Source organism: Labrus bergylta, chromosome 17 (assembly GCF_963930695.1).
Source record: "Labrus bergylta chromosome 17, fLabBer1.1, whole genome shotgun sequence".
Lineage (NCBI taxonomy): Eukaryota > Metazoa > Chordata > Actinopteri > Labriformes > Labridae > Labrus > Labrus bergylta.
Genome location: NC_089211.1, coordinates 10,947,512 through 10,973,976, shown reverse-complemented (window position 1 = coordinate 10,973,976; position 26,465 = coordinate 10,947,512). Strand labels below are relative to the sequence as shown.

The 26,465-nt window shown below is 40.5% G+C and overlaps 1 protein-coding gene across 5 annotated transcripts in view; it reads left to right on the top strand.

Moving 5' to 3' along the window:
* The window catches only part of sfswap (splicing factor SWAP), a 57,015-nt gene extending 33,223 nt beyond the window's left edge, over window positions 1–23,792 (top strand). For 4 of the 5 annotated variants that reach the window (XM_065965592.1, XM_065965591.1, XM_065965594.1 and 1 more), the window contains 6 exons: window positions 3,127–3,323; window positions 11,343–11,740; window positions 13,076–13,207; window positions 13,705–13,845; window positions 17,687–17,759; window positions 23,053–23,792. In XM_065965592.1, coding sequence (XP_065821664.1) covers window positions 3,127–3,323; window positions 11,343–11,740; window positions 13,076–13,207; window positions 13,705–13,845; window positions 17,687–17,759; window positions 23,053–23,118 — 1,007 coding nt within the window. In that variant the 3' untranslated portion in view covers window positions 23,119–23,792. The remainder of the gene's footprint in view (window positions 1–3,126; window positions 3,324–11,342; window positions 11,741–13,075; window positions 13,208–13,704; window positions 13,846–17,686; window positions 17,760–23,052) is intronic. The other variant, XM_020644314.3, reaches the window with a different exon arrangement.
* Window positions 23,793–26,465: the final 2,673 nt, after the last annotated feature.

Here is a 26,465-nt window from a genome sequence, read left to right as displayed (position 1 = left end):
ACAACGCGGAAATTCAGAATCGTAATTACATAGGGGGAAAAATATATTTTTATTCATTCACGTATTGCACATGAACTTTTTGCTCAAATATAACTTTTAACAGTGACCTTTCACTGATCTTCTTCGTAGCATCAACACTGTTTTTTGCTGTTACAAAATTTCGACTTTCCGAATTAAAATTAGTTGAACACACCAAAGACGGAAGAACAACTTAACAACTTCTACCACCCGAGCAGCACATGAATGCAGCATTAGGTTGGGAAAGATTCAAGTCCCAGTGTGGACCAAAATATGGAAGTTAGTCTGGTTGCTGGAGAGGTACCAGGTCACTTCCTGAGTGCTGCGGAGGTGCCATTGAGCAAGGCACTGAACCCCGACAGCTCTGCCGTGCTCCTTGTGTAGCAGCCCCACCCTCACATCTCTCCATTAATGCACGCCCACAGGTCCTATTTATGCATGTGTATTTCAGGCCTGTATATGTGAGAAGCATGTCTCTCAATGACAGAGTGTAACATTTCCCTCAGGAATGAATAAAGTATGTAATGTAAATCTCCATGCTTGTACATTTGACTACATTGGCATTATGCTGCCTTGCATCATTTAGCTGCCAATCCTCTTGTCACTTGTTTGGTGAAATGCCCTGAAGACATTGTATGTCTCCAAAGATGCTGAGCAAAAAGACAGCTGCAAAGATGGACAGGAAGACAGTCAAGACAATTGTGCCACTTTTCAGCATCAAGGGGGCTGACAGGTCCCTTTTAGGGTTCAGTGGAACACAATAAGAGCGTAATGTTCTCTCCCTGAGCTGACAGGCGGCCGGAGAATGAAGCTGGAAAAGCCTAATAAATAGCTGACTGTATTGGCTTTGCTGTGTGGCAAAGTGGCTGTCAGTCAGCAGGCCTAACCTGATCAGATAGCAGGAGAGTCTGTGGCAGACAGCAGAAGCCTAATCTGTATTGATGAGCTGGAAAACTGCCAAATGCGCTAAATGGGTTTCTAGAGATAAGTACATGAGTCCTTTAGGTCACTGTAAGCATCGCACACCAGAAGTACATGTTTTATTTATTTGTGAGTCACTTTTTACTCCTATACATAGTCATGTCCAAAATACTTTAAACATAGATATACTTTTTTTCAACATAGAGTAGTCCATTCATCGAGCGCCCCCCCCCAGAGAAGTACAGACTTTTGATTTGTTGGCCAGATGCTTTGACAGCTGGATTTTAGGTAGATAGTTAAGCCCTCTCAGTGCCTCTCACTTTGGATTTGGGTGACAGCCAACAAGTTCCCAAACTGGCAAAGTTTGGCAGACTGTCTTGGCAATAGTGTAACTTTGATCTGTTTACAGCAACACCTGTATCACAGTTTTCTGGTTACCTTTAAATTATTGAGCAGCATTTTATCAAGACACAGCCCTCAGCTACTTGTTAAATAACATGTGAATGTTGTGAGTGGCCAAAATACAAAAAGTGATAATGTGAAAATGTGATTTTGAATAATTATTCTTTTATTTTCCAGTCTCTGCTTGTGAATATGAAGTATTTTGGTGTTTTATACCATAATGCGAAACAGGGAACATCTTTGAAATGGTAAATGGTGTTGAGCTAGTATAAGACTTTTCTAGTCTTCTGACTACTCAAAGCTCTTAAACACCTCTGGTCACACCTACTCATTCACACCCTGATGGCAGAGGCTGCTAGGCAAAGTGTCCATCAGAAGTAACTAATCCCATTCATACACACTCATGCTGCCGCTGAAGCAGCAGGAGCAAGCTGTGGTTGAGTGTCTTGCCCAAGGAGACATCAAACATGTGGCTTCCTGTTGGGAGACGATCGACTCTACCACTGATCCAAAGACGCCCTGAAATGCTCAAACAAGTAGCTTGGGTCAAATGAAGTTTGGCTGCTTCTTGATAAATTAAGTTACGACACACTTTATTGTCCCCTTGGGGAAATTTGTCTTGGACTCAAAGTGCTGCCAAACATTCAGCTGCTTCCAAAAACACCCGAAACAGACAGAAAGCAGCAGCACTTGAGTTCGGGTAGCTCCTTTTATTTCATTATGAGATTACAACGTTTTTTAAGGACTTTCCTTTTTAAATGTTTTTTTTTTGTCATTGCCTACCGAACATATGAAAATATATACTGTACTGGTCAAATATTTAAAGATTGTTGTCATAAAACGTAAAGCTAAATGAGTTTAAAAAAACAAAGCAGTTAGACTCATCCTGGCTAAAACTGCGTACTGTGTCACTGCCTGGAGTACAGATGGATTCTTCTCTACTCAGCTATTGTTCACACTCTACTCAAAAATGATTTGCCTCGGCAGCCAGCCTATTTTTAATCCGGAAGAGATAGCAGCTGCCCCAGCGGTTGCATAACTCAAACTTGTTTTTCCACAAGCATTTGCTTTGTACTTCACTGTCTTGTCTTGTTTCCTCCATCTCACTCACCCTGTTGCTCTCAGAGACCATCCTCACTCCTGTGCTCTCTTTACCTATCTATCCTCCAGTCTACCCATCTGCGTCGCTTCATATCCTCTTCTCATCTCTCAAAAACATACATTTTCTTCCACCCTCGATTACACTCGGATATCTGACTCCTCTTCTCCACCCACATCCTCCCACCTCCACTAGTTTTTCTGTATAAACCTTGAGCTGCATGAAATAACCACTAGGGAGTAAGTCAGGCCTTATTATTTAGAGCCGCAACGTTGTCAGTCCTCAGAGGTTGGAGATATGGAAACTGCCAGACATTTACCTAGACAGAAAAATCTGAAAATTACTTTTAAAAACCTTTAGTTCTTATCTACCTTTCATTTTTCGTGCTGTCGTGCTCTCTTTTTTGTTTCTTACACTCTGCATGTTTTCATCTGTAACTTGGTTCCCTCTTTTGATTATTTTCTTTTGGAAGAGCATTTTCAAGTTGTCAGGAAAAAACCTTGCCAAGTGCCGCTTGGCACTCTTTTCCTTCTCCACTCTGTCTTTTAAAAAATGTTCTCCTTTATCACAGCATTTTAGAAGCACTAAATGTGTAATGGGGGTAAAAAAACAAAAGGCATGATGTCTTCAGTCTTCATCTAACCCATCTCTATCTTCTTTCCACCCTCTCATCCTCCTGCCCTCAGCCAAGCAGAAACTGGAGGATCGTCTTGCGGCTGCAGCCAGGGAGAAGCTGGCCCAGGCATCTAAGGAGTCCAAGGAGAAACAGCTACAGGCAGAGAGGAAGAGGAAGGCAGCGCTCTTCCTACAGACCCTCCGTAGTCCCTTACCTGGGGAGTCTGACGCCAAGAGAGCTGAGCTAGATTCAGCTGCACAGCTTGAGGTATGTGAAGGGCTGACAACATTTGGTCAGTGTTTGTGCATCTTTACTCGTCTTATATTGTATTATCTAAAGAGCTAAAGAAGAGTTATTGAAGTAGTGCTGTACTAAGAATGAATTGATTAATTATAGAGCTATTTACTGGAGGTTCCTCCCAGGTCTGCATTCATTTAGAATATAGACATCTGTTATGGAGATACACTATTATGGCTTTAAAACATGGATGCCCTGAGTTACACTGATGAATCACAGCCCAGGGAGGATTTGATGTAACACTGCATTAGATGTGCAATAATTCATTTAAGTATATTGTGATTACACGTGTACACACAGTTTTTTTCCTGTTTCAGAATGGGCCTTTTGAGGTTTGACAATATAATAATAAAGTTTATTTATAAAGCACTTATCAAAACCAGTGTCACAAAGTGCTTTACAGAAAAAAGAAAAAATCCCAACAAATACACAACAATAAAATCCTATTGCATGAAAAATAAAATAACAGCGCAGCAATCATTCAATTAACAGAGAAAAGAGAAACAACTGAGACAAAGATTGGCTAAAGTTAACAGTAAAATAAATAAAACATCCTGGATGAAACAAGGATTATAAGAGTAAACAATGCTCTATAGTAAAATTAGTTAATGCAATCATGTTAGTATTTTTTTAAAGAAAATGTTTAATGACATCACTCAAAGAAAATCTTCAATTTTAGTAAACTTATTCATTAGATTATGCATGTTAGGCTATTTTTAAACAATCTATAGTGCATCTAAATCACACAGTGCAAATCTATTCAGGGTGTGTTAAACCCCAGTTTTTGCTATTTAAATAATGCACACACTCTTGGTGCAGGAAAGGCGCGAGGGGAAAAGGGGCTTCATTAAGACTCTTGATTATTAATATGTGTATTTTGGGGCGTAACATGAATCTGACCAGCCCAGGTTCCCAGATAGTAAATGGTTATGACAGGAGGCTATCCGCTATAGCGCCAGAACTCAAGCCTCATCCTTCATTCTCTGTCAAAGCAAGGTCAACTGCAGGTCGGCCTACTGCTGTTCAGATGTCAGATTTCAGCCATCCTTCTTAACCCCCCCCCCACACACACACACACACACACACACACACACCCCCGGACTCATACTAATTAGCTTGTTAAGTCGAGATGATTGGGGTTAGAAAGAGGCTTTCCTTATTATATGTAGTTGAATAATGTCCGTCAAATAAATGTTCTCCCTCTAATGCAGCAGGGTTGGTGTGTAAATAAGTACATGGTTTGTCAGTATAGATGAAATATGAAGCCTTCCCTTAGGTGAGAAAATGTAGTTGGCTCTGCCTCTTCTTTTCAGCCTTCTTATTTATATGTGTATCTTTACAAGCTGAACTGCTGTCAAATCTTTGATCATAGTGGAGGTTGAGTCAATAGAAAATCACTGTTACAGTCAGCTCAGTAACCTCACGCAAAAACAGCCATGATCTTAATGTGTGAGTGGGATTTTTATCCACGTTCATACCAGATGGCATTTATCTTTTCTTTTTTTCATCCTTTGATGCTTTCATTATTGATTTTGTGCAAATGAAGTCACGGACACCTACAGTCTGCTGAGCCACTCTGTGTGTTTGGCTGTTGATGTAACAGTCGTAGAGACACATGTCTGGTTGCTGGGGGAATATCTTTGTGTACATCAGTCAAATAAACATGAATATTGAGAAGTAGTGGTTAACATTTAAATGGCTTGTACAGCAGAGAAAGGTTAGAGGGAAAGGATATACTTTATTAATGGCACGAGGGGAAATGTTACACTCTATTGTTGAACGCACACATAAGCCGAAATACACACACATGAACAAATAGCTATAGGTACCTACAGTGCTCAGGAAGTGAAGTGGCACCTCTCCAGCAACCAAACCGATTTCCAGACTTGAGCCGTTTTCACATCTGCACTCCGGATAATATCTAGATAATTACAGGAGGACTGCGCCGGAGATTCTCCTGACCTAGCCGTTCACATATGCTCCTCACAGCGGGGGACTTTCCCTGTCAGAGGGGAGGGGGGATTGTGGGATTTCCCGAGGTAAGACGTGACGTAAATAAACAACGCGGAAGTAGCGGGTGTAGCAACAGAGTCCACTACACGACGTTATAATGAGAATATTTGCCTTTATATCAATGCTATGTGTAATCCAATGGAATGACAACATCCACAAAAGAGAGGAGAACAACATACTGACGAACAGAAAACAGAATGCAGCCGTTTAATTATGGCTGCATTCTGACACTTTAGACACTTTATGCACCTTGCGGCAGTCACCGTATATGAACGTCACTGGGGTCCCATTGGCTCGAGGTGAGCTCAAGGTGAATCCTCCGGAGTATATGCTGCTGCGTTCTCACATCAGCTCACTCGGACTTTCTGCGGATAAAATACTAGGGTGTCCGGCAGGATTAAATCTGGGTGAAGTCTGTGCGAAAAGTTCGGCTGTTTGCGTTCACATGTACCCTAAAGTTCCTCCGGGTAGCCAAATCTCTGGAGTTTTTCAGGAGATTTCCGTATGTGTGAAAAGGGTTTTGGTCTACACTGGGACTTGAACCTGCGGCCCTCTGGTTCCCAACCCAAGTCCCTTCAGACTGAGCTACTGCCGTCTTGTTATTGTGCTTAACCTGGCAGCAGTCTGCCACAGACTGCTCTCCATGTGTCAGCAAACGTTTCCCTGGGTTTTGAAGTATGTTCTGAGCTTTGATTTGTATGCTTGAAAAAAATCTGACTACAGATGAAGGCTAGTATCTGTTCTCAGACTCATTATGTACTAGGTTAAACAGAGACAAGCCCAGAGGTAAAGGATTGAAACATTTCTTAAGATCAATACTGTTTTTAGCATCAGAAGTCTAGGTTGGAGTGTTTTCCTCTCTGATACTCCAAAGAAATCTGTGTTTTTGTGTGGGATTCTCTAAGACCTTCATGTTCATGCATCATATTTGCAACTGCTTCTACAACTAACTTGTTGGCAGAGCACTTTAGGAAACTAATAAATCCAGACTTTTTTTGTATGGCATAAGATGGAGGAATCTATTCTTTGGCAGCCACAGCGTAAACCTTTTTGGCTGTTATTTAGAACTCTGATAAGAACCTGTCAAGGGATTCAACAAGTTACACCCACTACAGTGAAAGTTTTATTATTGTAAATTTGGTATGCCTAAGAATCAACTAAAACACTTTATGAACCCATTTAAGTTATAATCAAGAATCTACCATAGACCAGGATATCTTTGGCAAATATAACTGTAACATAAAATAATCAAATCAACACATGCTCATGGAACTTGTGTCGTTTTGTGCATTTATTTTCAGCTAAACCATTATTGGAAGGCCATCTTATCTTAGAAGAAAGATGAATGATTGATGCAAAGAAGATAATAGAATGGTTGCAAGATTTATTGATGATTTAAACATGGCTCCTGATTGTATCATGTAAACCGCCCTTCTTCCTCAAACAGATCCCTGTCCTCTATTTTGTTGCCGAGAGATAATCCATGGTTTTAAAAGTCTCCTTTGTAAAATGTATCAGAAATGCCGCAGTAATGCAAATCTAAAAATCTGTTGTCTTTCTTATTAAACATGAAAACAAAAGGCAACAAGACTTTATAGTGCAAATAAGACTGTGGTGGCTATTTGATGTGTAAATTCCTCGTCCATGTGATGGATGTTTCATGTCAGCTCCTCATGTGACGCATAGTGTGCTGGCCTATTGCCTGTTGGGCCAGGTGGCCATGGGTAGGCTCCTGTCACTATTGTAACAGCACTGTTGCTATTCTCCAGATGTTGTGTGAGTTCTACAGTAGCCAACAGAACATATGTTCCCTGAAGGACCCACCAACATTCAGATCAATGGCTTCTGATGAATGGATGGATTTTATATTTGTAAGGCAGTACACAATTACAGTCCAAAGAAAGTACACTATGTGTTTGATTAGTTTACAGAGGAAGCGATGTCTGATTTGATGCAGTCAACAATGGTTGTTTGAAACTGGGCAGTCAATGTTAAACAGACTTTCTGTCTGGACACTTTGGGGTGAAGGAAGCTGTCTGTATCTTTGGGTAAAACCACTGACAGGCACAGCAAAACGTTCGATCTAACATGCTAATGAATGGAATGTTTCTGAGATTCTGGTGTTTAACCCACAATGACACATGCTAATTGAAACAGCATATGGAACATGGATGCTATGATTACATTGTTTGGATAGGATCGGGAAATCCTTATTGTCTGAGTGGCATTTTGGTTTGCAACCGAGGTCCATGCAGGCAATACACATCCTAAAAACAGCACAAAAGACATAAATACATATAATACTGTATGAAACATGGCTACCATGGATTTCATCATGATGGACGTGAGTGAGATAAGAGACACAACCCTCCATAGTAAAAGTGTACTGACAACAATGGCTACAGCTTCTTTAGAAACCCAACTTCTGATGGGACTAAGGACCTCAGGTATCTGTTAGATTTGGCCCTTCTAACATAAGTTAACCTCCTCACTGTCGGTAAAGGTCTATTCTAAACTCTGCATGCTTCCAGGATGGCCTTTGCCCTCTGTTCGGCTCTTATTTGAAAAACATGGCTGTGGAGTTTCACTTTTTTTGCGTTCCATTTGAAGATTTAAAGACGATTTTGATCTATATCCAAGACTGCAGCAGAATGTGATAAGGGGAGATCAGTGTGATTTTAATTTGTTATCTCTGTGATTCAAGGAACTTAGTTCAGAAAGAAAGAGATGCAAAGAAGTAAGAGGAAGCATTTAGAAGAAGTATTGTGGCAGCAGCATTGTGTGCATGGATGCTGTTTTTCTTAGGACTGGATAAAAGAATAGAACAACAGTACAGTATGCTGGGGCTTCAGAGGGTTTGCAGTCGGATGTGAATGCTGATACTGTTTCATCTTTGCAAAGTTGGCTGACTTGGATGCGTTAATGTAAGCTCTCGCTGCTTCCCAAAATGCTCGTCATGATGTTTACGTGACAGCTCTGCAGTAAGCATTCATGAGTAAACAGAACTCACTGAATAAGCTTTACAGGCCTCATCCTCTTGGCTTGTTAGTAACTCTGAAATCCTGTGTTTCTGGTACTTGGCGTGGTGTGTTTTGGAGAGAGTTCAAGCCTTCTCTGTATGTCCGCTTCAGGCTAGCACTTCTAGGCTACATTAGCAGCTCCTAGAATAACACACCCGGATCTCTGAACCGAGCCATGGGTTTTGAGGTGGAAGAAGAACGTGTGAAATTCAAAAGACAATGTTTTTAGTTTGCTTTATCGGGTCTTCATCCTCAATCATGAGCCCAACAATGTCACAGGAGTGTCGCAAGCATTTTGAAATGATTTTCAAATATGGACCTTGCTGTTCAAGTGATTTTATTTCAGGCAGACACTGTTGGCTGATACATTTATGTTTCTTAAGGATTCATTGAAACATGACGGTCTCCATACTATGGCTGTGGCTCAGTAGTTCAATCCCCAGCTCCTGCAGCCACATGTCCGATGTGTCCTTTGGCAAGACACTTAACCCTAAAGAGCTCCCACTGCTTCAGCGACAGTGTATAAATGTGTATGAATGGATTAGGTGACACTGATGGCCACTTCCCAAAGCAGCCTCTGCCATCAGCGTGTGAATGGGTAGGTGTGACCTGCAGTGTTAAAGTGCTTGAAGTAGTCAGAAGATAAGAAAAGTGCTATACAAGCTCACGTACATTAACATTTACATAGAGTTTTAACACTTTTCATAAAGGCAGTGAATTGGGTCTTACATAAATAACTATTGTACTGAGGCTTGCTTGTTTAAGTTCTCTCATCACTGCCCCTAAAATAATAATTAGAGAAAAATTGTCCGTGCTTATCTTATTGTTTATATCAATATGATGAAATCCTTTAGTAAACACTTATCGTGGGGCAGCTGTGGCTCAGTTGGTAGAGTTTGTTGTCTCTCAACTGGAAGGTTGAGAGTTCGATCCCCAGCTCCTTCAGCAACATGTCCGATGTGTCATGGGGCAAGACACTTAACCCCGAATTGCTTCGTCCTGTGTATGTTCAAGCTGCTGTTGCTGTAGCTTTAAATGTAATGTTATGGTATATTATTCAGAGTTCTACTAGAGTTACAAAAAGTCCAACTCAGCTAAGATTTCAAAATGCAACTGGCAACTACCACCCCAAACAAAGATAGAGATTAGCTGTAACAGTATATTTAGTTATTGTGTGTTCTCCACAGCACACCAGTGTTGGTATTGTAAATGTTAACAGATCCTGCTAAATAGTTTGCTTTGTCCAACTCTCATTGCATATTTATTGTTTTAGTCGAGAGGACGGCTTATCTCCTCTCCTTTCTTAACTCCTTATTGTTACTCCACTAACTTTCCCAAACTTCAGTATCTTGCCAGAGCAGGTGTGAGAGGGCAGACGTTTCTCTCAGTCTGGTGTTGGGATAAGCTTCGATGTGTCAGCCCTAATTTTAAACCAAACCTTGCTTCCAATCATTTCATTATCTTCCCCCCCCCCCCCCACCAAGCCAAGACACCTGATAGTGTGCAAAGTGTAATAAATATTCCCCCTTTCTCTACCTACCTTCCTGTTTTTTCAGCTATTGATCGTCATCAGTCAGGAACTCTTTACCTGCTGTCTTTCCACCCTGTTCTTCTCTGTCTCATTTGCCTCCTCTTTTCAATATAATCTGTTCTCCCTCTTTTATGTCTTCCCCTCCTAATATGACTTCTTATGCTAAACCCTTTTTTTATTTTACAAGGTTAGACGTGGGGTGATTGAATTGATGTGACTGAAGTCACGGCACACATTCATTCACCTCTTGAGCAGTCATTCCATTTATGTTAATGCTGGCATATGATATACGCCTTTCTTTATCCAAAAGCTCTTTTAGTGCCAGTAAAAAGTATACATATGTAACACATGTGACCCTAGCAGTGATATATAAGACCTGACCTTGGAAGATTAAGTGTTGTGTTCAATCCACTTTCCAGGTTCAGACCAATCACACGTCAACAGACCGACCCACATTGAGTTCATTAGAGTAATGCTGCAGCTGATACCTGTTACTTAGTATAGCCAGAGGGCTCCACTGGGATTTGTAACAACACAAATGAATCTGCTGAGGAAGGATTTTTTTTAGGTATTTAGTTATAATTCAATGCCCTTTTGACTGCACGTATGATTATTTTATACATTTTTATAACAATGTGGTGGTGTGGGATTTTTATCCATAACCAGAAATCAAGCACATATTACCATTATATTTTCATTCTTCAGTTTAGCTCTACGATTAGGTTGTCTCTATGAACATAAATATGTGACAGAAAATATTAGTGTTGTATTACACAAAATCGGTCTTGGTCTCAAAACCACTTTTTCAAGGTCTCGTCTTGGTATCAGAAGCATTTTTACTCGATCTTGTCTCGGTCTCAGAATGGGTGGACTCCGGATTTTAAATCAAGACCACCACTGATACTGATACACTATTTGCCGCATCATTCCTGTGAGTAAAAAGAAAACTCCCCTTTCTATAAAGAACAAATAACTTCAATTCATTCATAATTTGAATTTTAATCGCCTGGTTACGGCCAAAGTGAGTGACACGCCCACTGAACACAACATGGTGATCTTTCATTGATATGTTTGGTCTTGTGTCGGGCTCGCCCTAGCTTGGTCTTGGTCTTGACTCGGTCTCAATCCCTAAATGTCTTGGTCTTGTCTTGGTCTCTGAGCACTGTAGTCTCGGCTAGTGTGGTCTTGACTACAACACTAGTAAATATATAATTTGAAAGACAGAAAAAAAAGTCCATGGAGAACCTGAAGGAATATGATGAGATAAGAAAAGTAAACAAGGTTATATTCTCTATCGTAAAGACGAGAAAACCCATTCCTCAGAATCTCTATGGAAACACTTTGACTCATCAGGTGAACTTAAAAAAAAAAAGCAAACGTGTCCGTGCCCTCACTGATCTTTTTTTTTCCTTCCTATGTTTCTAGATCCAAGAAGCCCTGTCTCTACTGTGTGACCCTACACCCCCTCAATTGTCCTCTGCACCACCTGTGTATCCTCAAGATCAAAGATCCGCCATGGAGAACCTAGGAGCCCATCGCAGCAGGGAAGCCCCTTCCCCCCCCTCCTCATCTTCTTACACTACCTCCAGAGGAACAGCTAGAGACAGAGAGCGAGACCGAGAGAGAGACAAAGACAGAAACAGAGATAGAGAGAGAGACAGAGAAAGAGAGAGAGAACGAGATAGAGACAGAGACACGGACAGGAGCAAAGGGAGGGACAAAGACAAAAAGAAGAAAAAACACAAGAGGAGGTCAAGATCTAGGTCACGGTCGAAGAGCAAACATTCCCTTCCCAGTGCCTACAGGAGATCCCGCAGGTCTCGGTAAGACACCAAAAGCTCAATGACTTGTATTTTTTCTCTCTCCCTGTTTGTCTTTGTTATCTTACATTTGATAATTCAGCAGGAGAAATAAGGCTTTAGCCCTGACAGTGCTCAGTGTAGCTGATCTGTATCGTCCTCTGCTGCTCCTCTCCACGGATTCTAAACCTGTGAAAAGTACTTTAATGTTCGCTGTTGTTTTAGGTGTTGTTGTGCTTCATACTGTTATGACGCTGCATTGGTGAAGATGCAATTTTTTTAATTTATTTTTTAAGAATAGCCCTGACCTCACTATATTCTGAATATATATATTCTATTATTTCATTATAATTATTGTTATTCAGTATTTTGTTGATATTGTGATCCCGTTGAACTACATGTAGCATTTATTTTAATGCAAGCTCACGAAAAATGACTGACAACATGATCACCATGCATCAGCCTCTTGTTTTCATCTGCACAGGTGAACCTACAGTCACCAGGGCACTGCACCCATATGAACCACAGTAGTAATAGAAGATAATGTATTCCTTTTCTACATGTCTGCAAGCAGCAAAAGTGTGAAGTAAATGAAAGATATGCAGGCTTAGAAGCAGAAGATTGAAGACTAATACATTCATAGAAAGGGGAAGTGATCAGAGGTAGAAAAAAAAAAAACGCTTTGTTTGTGCCATTTATCTGTAAACGATATTGACCAGGCACGTTTGTTTTGCCTCCCCAAGACAGGCTGACATTATCTCAGCATGCCTGTCCCTCCTGGCTTTGTTTTCAGGTTATTTTCATCTCTAACTCTGGATGTTACAAGTCTTTGCATACCAGCCAGTGTTGGGACAATGAATTTAGCAATATACCCTTTATGGGAATCTATCTTAGAAATGAATGAATATCTTATATTATTTTATAAATATTTGATACTGTTTTCTTTCCAGGCGCTTTTAAAAGACACTATTTACATATTCAGAGTCCATGTGATGTAATGCTTATAAAAGTTATTCAGAGAATTACAGTGTGGTTTTTTTTCCTGCAGCAGTAGTTAAAGTCGCTTTAAAACTGCCTTCATATAAATTCTGACACATTGAGGTCTTTAAATAGTCCGATAGAATCGCTACAAAGCCTCATTTATTATTCCTGCTCTTGGGTTCCTTTAAGAACCATCCTGATTGCTCGCCTCATTTCTTCCTCTTGCACATTACCTCCGTCATTGTCTTATCAGCCTCCTCTCTTGTTCTTCATTTTAAATTCATCAGCTCATCTGCCAAGCTCCATTTTCTGTAATTTAATGGCTTTCCCCCCTCCTCATCCCCTTTTTACACTGTCTTTGTGCTTCTGTCTGTCCAGATCCCGCTCGCACTCCCCGGGGAGAAGGGACAGAAGGGGCCCCTCGTCAGAGAGGAGACGTGACGAGAGAGAGCGAGAGCGCCATCATCCCAGCAGCAGCTCCAGTCGTCCCAGGGGGCATTCGAGATCCAGGTAAACCTGACAGCAGGTGTTGTCAGTCCGTGGTGAGAGGAATCACGGGTCTCCTCTCACGGCTGCTCGTATTCTACCACTGAAAACATCCATTATTAAACCTGTTAGGGCAGAGAGGGGCACTAACACTGCCACGACAAGGTGCTCAGTTCCACATTTCAATATCCATTCGTCATTAAAACAACGGGGAGCAAGGATTTTTAATCAGACAAGGTTTTGTGTTTATCTTCTAAACACTGAGCACACTGAGTGTACAAAGCTGCCTGTACATCGAGCTGTAGCCAGTCTGATGACATAAAAGACATCAAATCCCCAAATGACCACTCGTAAAACTGTGACAGACCGCCTCTTTCTGCGTGAATATGAAGTAGAGCTTGTTGAATATGCAAGCTCTTCCTTCATAAAATATTCCACAACCCTTGATATACTGTATCATTTGTGGAGTGACTTGCGAAATAAAATAGTTCCCACGGTGCACTTCTTGTTTTGTCTCCCAGGTCCCCTCCAGATAAAAAGAGGAGCGCCTTGTCTTCTTCAGGTCACATGCAAACTGCAGGTTCCTCTTTGTCCCCTTACTCCTCACCAGGCAGAGTTTTGTCCCAGTCAGCTAGTCCCGCCTCCAGCCTAGGACTCTCCAGGTAACCCTCCACAAGCCTGTCAGTCAATGAGCTAAGCATTTGGATTGCTCTAACAGAAAAAATGTATCCACTTTAGAGACAACAGGTAGTTGGGAGGTTTTGGCTTTGAAGCTAAAGCATGATCAGACTTACACAATTCTAAATTAGTCTAACCTAGACCGAGAATAGATTGTTTCCTCCAGGCCTGAATCACTGACATACAAAGACCTCTAATAGGACAGTGCAGCAACTGTTGACCAATAAAGTAACCTGTCAAAATGAAGATGATGTTCAATTAATTTCCTCAATTTAAAGTCTTTCACCAAACACCATCTCTTTGTCTAAAACAAGGTCACACATTTATTTATGTTGTGAAGACTAAATTATTGAGCGTTCACAAACCACCTCCCATCAGCAGCTATTATTCAGTCTTAATTTAAGTAAGCATAACTTTGCTCAGCAGGTCTGTCATTCTCTTGAACCTCCCCATCAAAGAGGCGTGCATTGGGCTGTGGTAAAAAGAACCCCATGTTTAATGAATTTAGAGGGCGGTGTCTATTTTTGTGACAAAGACACAAAAAAAAGTGAGTCATCTGCTCTCATGGAAGTTATAAATGTTTGAATGCAGGTTATTAACTACATTTAAAGGGGTTGAAACAAACTTGGAGTGCTGTTCTTAAGACCACTGTGTTTTATTTCTGAATTATTTGGAAGCTGTTCCAGGATAGTGAAGTAAAAATGTGTAAGATATGTAGCTGCTTTATTTTGCTCTTTAAAGGGTTTGGGGTATTATCACACCAAGTGTTATACTCGAGATAGTCTTATGGAAATCAAACTCATAAGTCGTCATTCTAAATGATGTACATCAAACCAGTGTTTGTAATTATAAACATTACATGATATTGAGTATATTGCTATCAAACTGTAGACTCATTTTTCAAGGTTTCTTGTTGGAAGTGGAAATAATTAAGTCTGCCAAATGGGCAAATGAATCCAAAGCATGAAACAAACAGCTTGATCAGGTAGCTCAGGCTTTAGAGAAGCTGTGCCATAAAGAAGAAGCTATTTCATACCACGTCTGAGATCAGGTTTGAGGAAAAAAGGGTTCTAAAATGGAAAGGTGTGATGATCTAAAAACAGTAGCTACTGGACGATTTGGCAGTTAATCATTGTGTTGTTCTCCGTTCTTATTTCTAAGTTTTGCCAGTTTTAGCCATCTGTGGCAGTTTCATTCAAAAGACACCTCAAGCTCAACTGCAATACTAGCTGTTAGAAACTGTGCGCCGGGTACAACACCAGCCTCAGCTCTGTCTGTGGTGTCGAAGAAATTGTAAATCCCAGTACGGACGGAGGAGACTTAATGCGTAAACTCTGAAAAGCTGGCGATATGATGTATCAGAGCAAACATCTTCTCAAGGTCTGAAGGCATGAATGTTTTTGTTTCATCGACACAGCCTCTTCTGATCGGATGTCATGGTCAAGCTGCATATATTATTGTCAAACTGCAAAACAAACTCATTGCTCTCATGTTCCCCTCCCCATTTAAACCAAAACAAAACCCACTGTAATACAGGAACTGAAGTAGGTCAAGCTGCTTGACAACAGCAGACAAATGTAGATACATGGAAAACATGCTTTATGCATGCACCAACAGAGAAATCACTCTGTTGAATACGACAAGGGAACATTTTTTATTTGATATATTTGGTGTTATACATTATTTATCTTTTTTTTTTTCTTAATGTAGATTTTGAGATGGTCTGTACACTGATGACGTTTTGAGTGAGGGGTGAAATAGTGTAGTGAAGAACGTAAAATTGAGTCGATCACTGCACGTAAATGTCAGCTCTGATTTATGCAGCGCTCAAATCTTTACACATGTTGAAGCAATTACCTTCCCTGGAGCAGCATTGTCTGATGTTGGATTCAAAATGCATATCAGTGAAATCAATTTGTACCCGCTTGAATATCACTGACATGCATTGTTAGTCGATAGAGCATAGGCCAACTCATAACTAGAACTAGTGCGCCAACAGGAAAGAATAAATACATTAGCCCTCTCTGCATAACTGTTCAATTACAATATATTACTTACATAGGAGATGAGGAAATGTTTTCAACACACCAGAATTTCATAGCTGAAGCTGATGCAGGATTTACATTCATAATGACTCACCATCATATTTTGAGAAGTAACATCGCATGTCCTGCAATCGAACTTCAAATTATGTGCTGGGAGGATTATAGACTAGATGATCTAGATTATCAGTATATCATCAATATGTCAGAATACATAGAAATTAAAACTAATAATACTCTCAAACACAATGAAATTAAAGCATTTAGGGGAACACAAAAACCTCCTTTGGATGTACCTTGTATCTGCAAAGAGAGCCTCACTATTTAACTGTGATGTCAGTGGAGGTGGGAGTTGCAATTTATGATAGGAAACAAGGCGGAATGCATAATCCACAAACGATAATATCAAAATACAGCCATTCTGTGGTAACTGACAATCAAGACAATCATATAATGATATTAACTTCCTTACACCCCTGTCCGACATCACACTGTGTTCTTCTTCTGCTTGTTTTCTTACCACTGTCAACTTCTACTCTGGCCAGTTAGCCTCCATTCACATGTCATTACCCTCACTCCTGTTATAAGCACCGCCTTAAGTATTCATGAAGAAGTGACTTGGTCAGTCAAACTTTGAGCGAAATTTGGAACGAGCAATGTAATAATTATAAGACAAGTGTGCTAAAAACACAATATTGCCGGATCAGTATTTTGTCCCACCCCTACAGGTTAAAGATCACATATTGTGCACAATTGGGGAGCTCTGAGACTTAAACTGGTTAAAAAGGAGGAGAATATGTGACCTTTCTTGCATTTATAATGCATAAACATGAATTAAAAAAAAGTGTATCATTTTTTTTTATACAGGAAAACTTGTTCAAAACAGATGGATTTTTTTTGGGTTTCAAACCCCAATTGAATGCTTTAGAAAGTATTGTTTTTGTCCATCAACATCCAATTTCCCCAGTAAACCGGACAGGTGAGAATGCTGTCTTTTTTCCTCCAGTAGTGATGGCTCCTTTAAGAGAAAGCAATGATCTAACAAGCAAGAACCCTTCCTTGGGCGGGGGGGGGGGGGGGGGGGGGACTGGCTTCATTTGAACATTTTTAGTCGTCAAAGGTTTTTGAGTTACCTTTTAGAGCTTTTTAAACTATTGACCTCTGTGCATCATAGACAAGGCTGGTTCTGTCGGTTTGGTATTTGAATTGCACTTTTCTAATTGGTATAGAACTAGAGCATCATGGTTATGTGATTAAACAGGAGTAAAACATTTTAATGACAGATTGAGATACACACATTACTAACCTTTTTTCATGGAGTCTAAACCCTGAAAACCACAGAACATCATCAGCCGTCATATCTGCAGTTTCATGTCACCTGTTGTGTTCATTCATCTTGACAGGCATGATTTTTCTTCAGGCCTGATTAATTATGAAGTGTTCAACAGCAGAGAGATTAAAGGCTTTAGACAGAGACATGAAGCAGAATTTGAAGCCTGCGTTTTTGGCACTTCTCCTGTTTGTCTACACGATTATATACTTGGCTGCGTTTGACATTGTTGACGTGGAGGTTAGTCTTTTCAGGTCACATGTCGTTCCTCTCTCACCTCTCCGTCTTCTGCCTCTGCTCCTCCTCCTGAGGCTCTCGACGCCTGTCTAAGTTTGAACATCGCAGAAGATATCATGAATATTGTATAGCCTCTCCTGTTAACGTGATTGGGTTTTCTCTCCCCCTCGCCCTTTTGTTTGTCTCCGCTTCTCCCTCCATCTCTTCTCTCTGCAGGGGTGGTTCCCAGGAGAAAGACAAGGCGGTGTCCTCATCCATAGTATCCTCGGTTCAGTCGAAAATAACTCAGGTATTGTTCTTTGCTTTTATCTTAAGTACATCCTATGCTGACCTTTACAGCCTGACGACAACAAGAATAGAGTGTTGTTCTTTTGTTTCCATCAGGCAAAGTGGATGGACGGAAAGTGCTGTACATTTCCACAGATACAAACATAACATAGCCTTTATGTAAGACATTCAATAAAACCCTTTGTTAAAAGTCTAAAGTGAAGCACTCATTGTGTTTTGTTGAATAATATTTCAGCGTATTCTTGTTATTCTTCTTGCAGAGGTATTTGATTTCAGCACAAACAAGAACAGAACACTTTCATTTTAACAAACTAAAAAACTTTTAATGCTACAATTATAGCATTCCATGGTTTGTATTCGAGTCGAACCGATTAATCGGCCAACAGATAATATCGGCCGATTTTAGCATATCCAGTAACAGGTTTTGTTCACAGAGTTGTTTCTGCTGCTCCAGCATGACCCAAATAACCAGCTGTACAGGTTTCACGGTAGAACATGGGAATATGTTTTTGACAGACATATAACTGTGGATCTGTTGTAGAGTCGGTCGTCTCCCAGCTCCTGCAGCCACATGTCCAACATGTCCTTGGGCAAGACATTTAACCCCAATTTGCTCCCGCTGCTTCGTCAGCGGCATATGAATGCGTATAAATGGTATTTGTTATTTCTGATGGACACTTTACAAAGACACCTCTGCCATCAGTGTGTGAATGTGTAGGTGTGACTTGCAGTGTAAAAGCGCTATACAAGCTTAAGTCCATTTACCATTTAAGCTGCTACCATGGTCAGGCTCACAGAGGCTGCAGCCCCCCTGTTGAGTGTTAAGAACACAAGTCCCCGTTCCAACAATCACACACACGCTGCATGCAACCACAGTCTCTAAAGGAAATGCTTTGTGCATCATACTCCCACTCTTACACTTCGCTCATTAATCATAATGTAACCTAACATGCATTCATTATAATGTGACCTAACACACACCTGGTTAATACGTTCTGACCCCAGAACATGTTCCCCGTGCTCCAGCTTGTTTAAAATTCTAATGTCCAATTTACGGCTGCTATCATGCTGCTTCAGAATTGCACCCTAATCACATGCAGGCACACGTACCTGGTAACAGGAAGGAAAGAAGACGGAGGACTTAATACATAAGAAACAATGTTTTGGTGTTATTTGTCTTACCTTTTCAGCCTGTGGTTAAAAAAAAAAAGAAAATGGGGACAAAATTGCTGCAAACCGGTGTTCAAGTTAATACCTTTATGTTTTGGGCAAAAAGTAACACACTGTTCTCTCTCTCTTATCTTTTTGTCTAGTTTTCCTCTCACATCCAGCGCTGTCAATCAATACCATGATGTAATGTTTATTTATTTCATGTCCGCTGCTTTGGAAACATAAACCTAAGACAAACTTCAAGATGAGTTACCTTGATTCGTCTAAAAAGTTGAAATCAACCCCCAGATGAAAGATATTTTCTGACTGTCATTACTTCAATTACACATGCTTCCTTTTCCTTACATGTTGAGTGCTGGATCAACATCTTCATTTAATGTTTCCTGAAATATCATTAATCTAATTTCTACTTGTCACTGCATTTCATGAAGTGATGAAATACTTCAATGTGCTTCTGCCGTGCAGCCAGGCAGCTTACTAAATGTGTAATGGAGCGTTGAATCACAGTGAATATCATTTGTAGCCTCACTATTATAATGTTAATAAAAGAACTTCACACTGAGCGTATATAAATGTGGTGTAGGAGCGGTTACACCTCCAAGAAAAAAAAAAGAGTTGCACTGAATCTTCAGAGGATGCGGTGTAGGCCAGAATGCAATAAGCATTGGGACTAAAGCTAATGGAGGTCAATAGACTGGGAAAGGAGAGGCAAGAGGAGCTACTCTGAACACCCCGCACGACTCGCACTGAATGTGCAGCACGTTGTCACTTCTGTTGGAGAGAGAGAAAGAGAGAGAGTGATAGTGTGTGTCTGACTCAGTGTTTGGTGTTTACTCAGCAGATACACCACAGACACAACAAATTTCTCATCTCTTCATTTTCTCACTTATAAAAAAAAAAAAAAAAAAAAACTCCCATCTTTTGTCTTCCTGTTACTCATCATGTCAAACAAACCCGACGCTTTCTCCTCTCCTGTCTTCATCTCAACAACCCCACAGAAGATGGCTCGTTGAAAAACCTGCTGCTCGCTGGCTGTTGCAGCATGAACAGCTTCACGAGCACTAACTACTTATACCCCATCTGTAATGTTCTACAAACACATCTTGAATAATTCAGCACATCCTCATCTGCTTAATAGTCTCTTCTTCCCTGAGGGGGCCTGCTAGCTGTTTGCCTCATCCGTCTCATTTTCCTCCTGCTCGTCGTCGTTTCTCCGTCTGTAGTCACCGTCTCCTCTGCCAGACATTTATTTGATGGACAATTGGTAAAACCTTGAGAGTAGCATCTAGGCTTGTGTTCGGTCTTTTTTATATAAAGGTAGTTCTGTTTTATGTACATATATGGAACCCCAATAAGGACTAAGGAAAACATGTATATAACAGCCAGATTTTAATTGTAGTTATTTATTAAGTGTGATTATTGACCTACTGCATGAACACAACAATATTCAGATTACAAACTGCTCCACATTGAATACATCTAAATGCTTTAAAGCTGCTGAGAATAATCTTGCTGATGCCTGTTGCCTCTTACCTCAGGCCCCTTAAGGTCTGTTCAAGTCCAGGACATGTCCTAAAACCTGGGCATCCCCCTGAGATCAATAACATCAGAAGAAAAGAGTCCAATTACAGGATCTGACCTTGACTCTGCTAGTCAAATGAACCTATTTAGATCTTAATAATCCACTGCTGAGTCACTGTGCTGCCATGACAGAGCAGTGTGGAGGATTCTTACTGCTTTCAAATGTCATCAAAATGAGCACATGAGCAATATTCAGGGTGTTTTAGGGTTCAATGCCTTGTGTATTGTTAAATGGAAATTTTGGTTGTAAGTTGGCCTGCATCCTTGTCAGAGTTACCCGCCAATTCACACGTACTCCGTGCGCGCCGCGGTCCTTCAGCGCTCCGTCTTCCGGAGCGTGCCACCAGCGCCACGACTTGCAAACACGTGTATCGCTGCAGATGTTGCAGAAGTGTTCGGCTAACTGGCTGCAAAGCTGTGATGACAGATGTGAAAGATAGTTTCCCTATGGTTCAGCTCACAATAACACCTTATATCAAACATTCTGATCTCTGAGAACCTGAATTGAAGTGTTTTAGGTTGTAGGATCCTTAATATGCCTCTGCTTTTATTCTCAACGATAAAGAACAGCTGTTGCTGTGAATTCTGTGTAGGACATGGTCATTATCCAAAATCATTGTATATCATGGTATGTATGGTATCGCAGCCTCTGTACCATCATGCATATTGTATCGCGGAGTTGAGGGAAATACCGAACCCTAATGTCACCGTAGTTATCTCCCTCCTGTGTGACAGCTGAAGTATACCTCTGATAATCTTCAATACTATTAATGCTGTACTTTCATTTCTAAAGGCAGTACAGAATTCAATTGTTCGACTGTCGATGTGGTAACTTTCCACTAAGTTGATTAAAATACGGAGCGTTTTTTTTTTTTTTTTGTCCTCACCACTCTGTAAAACAAACGACTTGTTGTGTGTTTGTGTTTGTTATTTCAATACACACGGGTTTAGAAAGGAACAGCCTTCTGAGTGATTTGATATGACAGCTCCCTCCCTCTGTGTTTACAGCTTTTAATTTGTCTCATCTGTCAGGAGAGCTCAAGGGGGGAGATTTTTCCATGCGTGTATGAATCACTCCTGGGTAGAAAATGAACACTTTAAATTCAGCATAACCAGTATATGCCCAGTGGTCAGCAATATATCCATTATAACATAAAGAGGGGAAAGAGTGGTCCCTGTGTCTTTTTATACTTGACATGATTGATCGATCTAATGCTCTTGTTTTGCATTATTATCTTCTTATATTCTCTGGTCTTTCCCATCCTTGACCTATTTACATCGATTGTATATATAAAAGGAGTCCACAGCCATTGTGACATCACCACCTAGTTGGGGGGAATATCTTTTTTAAGTCACAAACACTGAGTTATCGAAGATGTACAGTCTTTGCCCAAGGCACATTCATCATCGGGCTGATTTAAAAGTAACAGACAGCTTTTCCCAAAGAATGACATTCTATTTGTTGTGGAAGCTGACAAGGGTTATTTATTTATTTAATGGACTCTTAAGTCCATGGACTCTCTTTTTTTTTTTTTTTTAAAGAAAGAAAGAAGAAGAAGAAGCTAAGAGCGCTTGTGACACTTAACAAACTGCCTGCACACTATTCTGGGAGGAGAGTGAGTAGCAGAGTTGTCTAGGGAAATAAACCGTAGAGACCAGGCTGTAAACATGTGGACTCCAGCTGGAAGGTTGGACGTTTTTACAGAAGGCTCTATGGGGATTGACGGGCTTTTGGAATAAGCCTCAAGTGGCCAGACGAGAAACTGCACACACACACACCAGTGTTAGTTTTAGAATTCAGTGCGGGGTTTGCTTTGTGAGTTTTTATATTGTTTATATCCTGACTACAGAGCAGAATAGCTGGAGAAGATGTGGTTTCAAATTTGGGAAGGATGTACTTCTCAATGCTTACGTACTTTTATTGAAATCTGTATGCGTTCATTTGTGCATTAAAGATTTCATGATGGCTTGAAGGCAGAAAGCACATTCTTTTATATTCACAAATGGATTAATCTTAACATGAGTAGTGGATTTGAACACATGAGAAAAAGCTCGGGTCTCTTGTTTGCAAGATTTATTTTTGTGGAGTTTGGTGAGAGGTGACAGATACAAAGTCAGGGACGACGCAGACAAGAGATTAGACTGAACACTGAACTGTATTTGATGGCAGTGAAGGAGTTTCACAGTGTGAACTAAAAGCTCTTTTACACTACAGGGAGTCATTTAAATTAATAAAAAGATGAATGTTTTATAATTCAGTAGCTTTAATACACTAGAAATATGAGTTTCTTTCCGGCCCTCGGTTAATCCTGTATTAAGACTTTCACACTTGCAGAAAACTTCTGAAATACTCAGGATATTTCCAGGAGGAGCTGAATGTGTGACCCAAACAGCCACATTTTTCACTCTGACTTCACCCGGAGTTTCTCCTGCCAGACAGACAGATGTTCATTCTCCGTTAGGAAGTGTTGCAACAAATTTGTTTGGAGATGTTTTCTCCCTGAAACTCATTCCTCCTCTCTGTTTTCCTCTTGTGTTTTCAGGATCTGATGGCCAAAGTGCGAGCCATGCTGGCCACCTCCAAAACCTTCCAACCTCCCAATTCCTAAAGAGGCCAAGCCTTTTTCTACTAGCCACATCAGCCTCGGCCAATCAGCAGGCAGCATTTTCCGATTTCCTGGAGGCTTAATTTGCCAGGATCTGTTTTATCACCCTGTGTTTTATTTGAGTTTTTATGTCATCTTGATTTGAGGGATCGCAGATTGCATTAGGTAAGATTATGATTTCTGCACCTTTTTGTGAGAGTGATGTAAAAGCATTCGTTGGGCTGAATATCTTGATTCACACCTGACGTGAGAAAACAGCTCTTCAGCGAAAACATGGCGTTATTAGTTGACATGTTTTGTTTTAGGGAGAATCAAATATGAAAGTGATCCCTGAATTGTTTCATCCTGTTTTAAAACACAAGTCTGACAGTCGTTCTTTGCAGCATTACCTGAAGCTGCAGGAGGTCTGTATTTGCTCCTTCTATGAAGGGTTGTGCCGTTTTGATCAATTCAATTCCCGTTTCTGTACTATATCCACTCTTATTTTCCCTCTCTCTTTAGTTTTCTTTTCTCTTCAGAACCTTACCAGTCTATTTGAGAAGCTGTTTGATTGTCTTCTCTGTCATTCAGCTCTATTATGTGGCCTTCTATTACTTTTTTGGTTCGAAATGTAATTAATTCAATTCAAAGAAGAACTTTGTTATCCAAACTGTCAATAAAGTTTCATTTATGACTTACCTGTGACCTCTACTTCCATCATGACAAACAGGACTCCAGATCTCAGCATCCCCATCCCATCAGAGTCCTCATCTTCACCTTCCTTCATTCTGTGTACACTGATAAGATTGTAGAAACTGTTTCCTGATCACAAACTTTCACCTCCATATGCTGCACAAAGTTTATTGTCACAGCCGGCATTGCTGATAAACCTGTCAGACATTACTGTTTTAGACTGAAGTCCCGTGGGTGTCACCTGCTGCTGAGAAGACCCTTGTCACCCAGCAGACAGATAAACCATGGTGTACAAATTGTTAGTAGACTCGTGCCTGATTACCTCAGGCAGAGTACTTCTTCATAGGGGATTAAATGTTCAGAAAGATAACCCTTTTAAGGCCTTGGAGGGTCTTTCACTATAAGAAAAATGTGAACATCTATTTTTAAACCTGCAACAATGAAATGACACTTTGGCAGGGGAGATGCCTCGCTTGTTTTCACCGCAACGTTCTTAACAAACGGATGTGGTCCTGATTCTGGTGATGGAAGGTACACAGAACACTCCTACATCCATCCATTCGTCATATGCTTTTCCCTCTACATTTCTTCTACATTTTAAAGCTTAGCAGGTTTATGGCCCACATTTTGACACCCTTTCCAGGGCCTAATGATAAGCAAATACTTAATCTTACATGGGTGCTTTGCTTCTATATAAATATCCACTGAATTTTGGGCAATTTTCACCATGTGCATTGTTCCAAAGAGTTATTTGTTTTGGATATATTGTAGAGAAAGGATAGTGGATAGAGTCAAATCAGGTCGGATCAGAACCCTGGCCGCACACCTAGAGGATTATAGCCTCTGTACATGAGGTGTGCGCACCAACCACTAGGCTACCTGCGCCTCTAATGCTTTTGAAAGGTTAAGATATAGAGTGAGCGAATAACTATTTCCTATAAGTTAAGCATGTCTGCAGAAACACCTTAACTGCAACATACAGCGGTGCATCATCAGCGTAGCATTTACTCCAGATATGGTAACCCAGACGGGACTCCTCTCCTGCATTGCTGTTGTCGGATCCCAATCTGAACTCAAACCCTGAGTGCTGTGATAAAGGCGAATGAACACGCCTGGTGGTATAATCTAGAAAATGAAATACCAACTGAAGAGTCACGCAGCTCTCTCCAATGAGTGTGCAGCCATATTCTACTTTCATTTGAATATCATTCTCCTTCTTTACCTTCTTCATCAATAGGCTCTTTATCTTCGGTGTCAGTAGATCCACACTCCCAGATCTTGTTCCACAGTTAGCCAAACTGTAAATCCAGCTAACTGATTTGTACCTGAGGCATGCGGAATTGCTTGGTGAAAGCCAGGAACCAATGCTTATGGTGTCTTTATTACAATGTACAATCAGCATTTACTGCATGGAGATAAGTTAAATCATGAGACCTTGTATCTAATGCTGATTGCTAATTCCTAGAAAAATAAATTGATGTGGGCACATACACTGGAGGCCAATTGTCACAGACTGTGGGGAGAAAATTCCACATGACACCACTCTGATCGTCATAAAAAGCTAATAATAATTCTACAGTTGACTAGCAATGACTCCCAATTGTCTGACATCATTGTGCATTGACGGAAGAAAAAAAAACTTCAGAGACCTCAAAGAGCTTCAATATCTGCCTCCATTACATATGAGCTGACAGTCAAAACAGACAAGAATGGAGGACACCGACCACTGATCCGACGGAAAGTCAGTGAGCTCCTTTTAAAAAATGCAACATCCAAAGCATCCTGACTTTCCCTTTGACTCAAAGGACTCCTCTCCTAACAGCATAAAGTCAGTTTTCTTTTTCACCATCAGAGAAACTCCACAGGAACATAAGGACTCGCACCAACAGAGTCAGGAAAGTTGCTGAGAGCCTTGGGCTAAAGCTGAATAATCCGTCCCTACTGAGAAACATAAACAGCTGACACAAACAGTCGGGCTGCTGATGTTTCCTTTTTTTCTACATTATTATTTTCCTACACTGTATTAATGTGTTGTCAGTAACCTACTTGGTAAGCTAGAATTTCACAGTAGTGTGTGCAGAAGGTCACACAGTACACTAAACAAGATTCAAGATTATTATTTGTCACATGCTCATACAGATGTGCAGTGAAATGTAAGGACTGTTCCGCAAGGCCATGCAATAAACACTCAAATTACTAGTACACATATATACAGTAAAATAGAATATAATGTAAAAAATAAAAAATAAATTATTTGAATGTACAAAATATAAAATATAGAGTAGTGTAAACAGTGTAAAGCGTAAACACAGCCTGCCAGACACCTCACGTTTTCTCCCTTGTAACAATTGGATTGAAATACGGGCCATCAGTATTTTCAAGTCAGACAAAAACTTGTCCTTGATGAAAAAATATCAAACGATGACACATTTTAAATCTTGACTGAAGCCCCAAATTGCTTCAGACCTGACCAACAACTATCTCTTTGTTTTTCTGAAGAAACCTCCTTCAAACTTATACTCTTCCAAAAAAACTCAAAAAGTAGTTTTCCAACAACTTGGACACCTTCACTGTTTGCCTGCCATTTTGCCCCCAACCAAAGACCTCAGACAGAAACAGATTCTGGCTAAACTTCAGCCTGTTCCATCTGATTTGAGTTCAGTGTTGTCCAAATGGTC